General features: G+C 42.0%; 1 protein-coding gene across 1 annotated transcript; it reads right to left on the reverse strand.

Moving 5' to 3' along the window:
* Positions 1-1,571: 1,571 nt before the first annotated feature.
* LOC139354173 (uncharacterized) lies at positions 1,572-3,385 on the reverse strand. The gene is made up of 2 exons (XM_070998428.1): positions 3,226-3,385; positions 1,572-3,171 (listed from the first exon to the last, which is right to left on the reverse strand). The coding sequence occupies exon 2, from the start codon at positions 2,936-2,938 to the stop codon at positions 2,393-2,395; it is 546 nt and encodes a 181-aa protein (XP_070854529.1). The 5' UTR covers positions 2,939-3,171; positions 3,226-3,385; the 3' UTR covers positions 1,572-2,392.

Below are 3,385 nucleotides of genomic sequence, written 5' to 3' on the forward strand. Positions count from 1 at the left end.
AAAGGTCAAGTTATATGAAACATTATTTGGGGGCACTTACCCAATTTATAAGCAACATTGAGCCAAGACCCAATCTCCAAATAACTCCGACTGACTCCGAGATAAACCCGCGGTCAATTCTTTCTCTCAACTACGCCTCCAAATTATTCCCACCCAGATCAGTTTTACACACTCCGCATCAAACGGATACCATAAACATCCAAGCCGATATTGTAGACATCAAAGCCCCAAAGCCAGCCCCCTCTCCAAATAACTCTGCCTGACTCCGAGATAAAACCGCGGTCAGCCACTTCTCTCAACTAAGTCTCCAAATTATTCCCACCCAGACCAGTTTCACACACTCCGCATCACACATATACTGTAAGCATCCAAGTCGATATTGTAAACATCAGAGCCCCTGAGCGAGCCCTGAAATCCGCCAACGTAAACACGAAATCGCAAAGGCGATTCCTAAAGTGCGCTAACGTAAACGCCAATTTCCGCTCGAATTTTAATTTCAAATTTAAGTAGGGAATTCTTTTTTCCGACACTCTTGAGTCACTTTCTTTATCAATTTTGAGGTAAACAATTTTGAGATAAGTCTCTTAAGCAGAGGTTTTATTATTGATCATTGTACTCAAGGCAGGGCAGTCCGTTTTTGAGAATCGTAACGAGCAGTTAAAACGAGTAAAAAATGAAGAGCAGTGAAAAAAAAAATTTTCGACCTTTAAAATTGTAAAATTCAACAAATTCATTAGTGAGAAAGTTAATTGGCGTCCAACGTGGGGGCGCATAACTAAAATTCTAAAACGAGGCTTTAAAATAAAGACTAAAAATGCACTGCTCTAGACAATTAAAAATAATTAAAAGTAATCAAATCATCAAAACAAAAAACCATCATCAAAACAAAAGAGAAACCAGGCTGAACTTCACATGGAAGGAAGAGACAAAAGTTTAAAGTCTAAAAACAAAAAGAGAAGGACAACCCTTACAGGATCATCAATTAAGACGACCCCAAAACAGGATCATCAAGCAACAAAAAGACAAATAAAGAAGAAGATTCGAGAGCGATACATTTTTTTATATATAATAATATAAGAAATTGGTATAAGGAAAATAATAACAAGAAAGGAAGTTAACTTCGTCAAGCCGAAGTTTGTATACCCTTGCAGTTATAAGTATTAAATTTAAAAATACAAAAAATGATAATCCCAAGATTATATGCCAAAAAACACCAAAGCTATAATTTGTTTCATATTATTTTCCCACCAATTTTCCGATCGTTTTTATGGCGGTTATATGTTATAGTCGTGCGAATTTGATTAATTTGAAAATTAAATTCGAAAAGCTTTAAGCTTTGGCATCAATGGAAAGGTAATTAAAATGCCGTTTGAATGATACAAAACATTTCTTAACCCATTCAGTACTTATTGAAAAACACGAATTTGTGTAAGCATCTACTTTTTAAACTTTTTTCCTCGACTTGAAAACTTAAATTTTTTTGTGCAAAAAGTTTCTTTGTACAAAAATAATAGTAACTGCAAAAAGAATTTTTCAAAAATCATTTTGCTTACATTTTTTATGATTTTTTTATTTTTTAAAAAACTGCTCTTGTTTTGTGCAATAGGTTCGTCTGGATTTCCGATTCGGGTTCCCGGAAGGATAAGACTCGCCATGAGGTCGGCTCCGATGATGAGATCTATGCGCTTCGAGCGATAGTATAGAGGATCCGAGAGCTGGAGGCCGTTGATGTGTTTCCAATTTGGAGGCGAAAACGATTGGTTTGGTAGAGGTGAGGTCAGCGAGTTCAGAACGTACGCAGAGTCAACAACTAGATTGAACGTTGGGTTTAGCGACGTTCGGATGCAGCATCTTGCCGCAAAGTTGCACCGTTGACCAGTAGTTTGGCCGACGCCGGCGATCGAAGCGCGGATTCTGCATCGTGGAAGTTGGAGAGCTTGGACGGTATGCTCTGAGATTATTGTAGCTTCCGACCCCTGATCGATGAGGGCAGTTATTGATGCTAGAGCGCCGCTCTGGGGGTGGCAAACAATAATCCGTGCGGTAGCTAATAGGATATTCTGTCGCGTTGCGTGGGAGGCTGTGGAAGAATAACATTGGAGGTTTGGATTAGGGGGCTAACTGGTGAGGTGTCGGTATTCATAATCGAAGCGATATGTGGTTGACTGGATGATACGGTCGGCGAGTAAGGTTGGGATGCTTGTGTTATGCTTGGCGCCGCTGCCGGATGAAGTAGAGAATGGTGACGAAGCACAGGCGGGCTTGGTTGCGCGTGGTTGTTATAAACCGAGATACGTTTTGTGGTGTGATGATCTAGTGATGATCCAGATTTGTTGGTGCCCGAACAGTTTCTATTTTCATTAACCGGTTGTTGAGAAACTGTTCGAGATCCTTATACGGAGTGCGTTTCTTTCGGTAATTTTGCAGTCAAATAATGGGCGAGCCAGTGATCCCCGTCCTGCAACGACGCGTTGATGGTGTTACAGGCGGCTGCGCAGACGTTGACTGCACTGATCATAGATCGAATATCACCGGGCTTCTCCTTGCCTATGCTTGGCAACTGGTACAACATGTTCATGTGATTGGAGAAGACCACGCGTGGATTGTTATAGCGCTGAATTAGTGTGTCCCATGCCACCGTATAGTTAGCGGCCGTCAACGGAATTTGACGAATATCGCAACCAGCTGGCAGAGATTCCTTGAGGAAATGAAACCGTTGAATGTTGTCCAGCCGCTCATTTTGATGAATTAACCGAGTGAAGGCGTCATAATATCCTGGCCAGTCCACGCAGTTTCCGCTAAACTTGGGTACTGGCAGATGTGGCATGTGGACACGTGCGTCGGCAACCGTCGACACGGCGGTTGGTGCAGAGGCTGAGGACGGCGTCACTGGGAACTTTATTCGTTGGCCTTCAGCTACAAGGCAATAGGTTTCCATGTACAGATCCTCAAAACTGACAGCGATCTTCTTGGCGTGATAGTCCGTTTTGGCATATCCCTCGGTGCAGATGATAACTTGATGGGTGGTCTCAAAAGCCGCATTTAAACTCTCGATTTGCTGCAGGTGCTTCTTATAATAGCTTTCAGATTTGCGAGACGCGGAATCCTTCTTACAGTTCTGCTACAGACGCGTTAGACTTTGAAGACGCTCCTTTTGAAGTGTAACAAAACCTGCTAAGGCCGGATCATCAGCTTCGTGGTCAGACATATTATGAGAATTTTTACCAAATAGCTCTGCTTGATAAATCAAAAAAAGGCAACCGTACTCTGAATTTACGTAACGTTGACTATAGCGTCAGCGCAGCCTGTGCTGTTTTCCGATTCCACTTTGAGTAGGAGTATTCCCTTGGTTGCGAAATTATAACGGGTCTTCTTGCAGTACCCG

The sequence above is a fragment of the Drosophila suzukii genome, assembly GCF_043229965.1.
Source record: "Drosophila suzukii chromosome 2 unlocalized genomic scaffold, CBGP_Dsuzu_IsoJpt1.0 scf_2c, whole genome shotgun sequence".
Taxonomy (NCBI): Eukaryota; Metazoa; Arthropoda; class Insecta; order Diptera; family Drosophilidae; genus Drosophila; species Drosophila suzukii.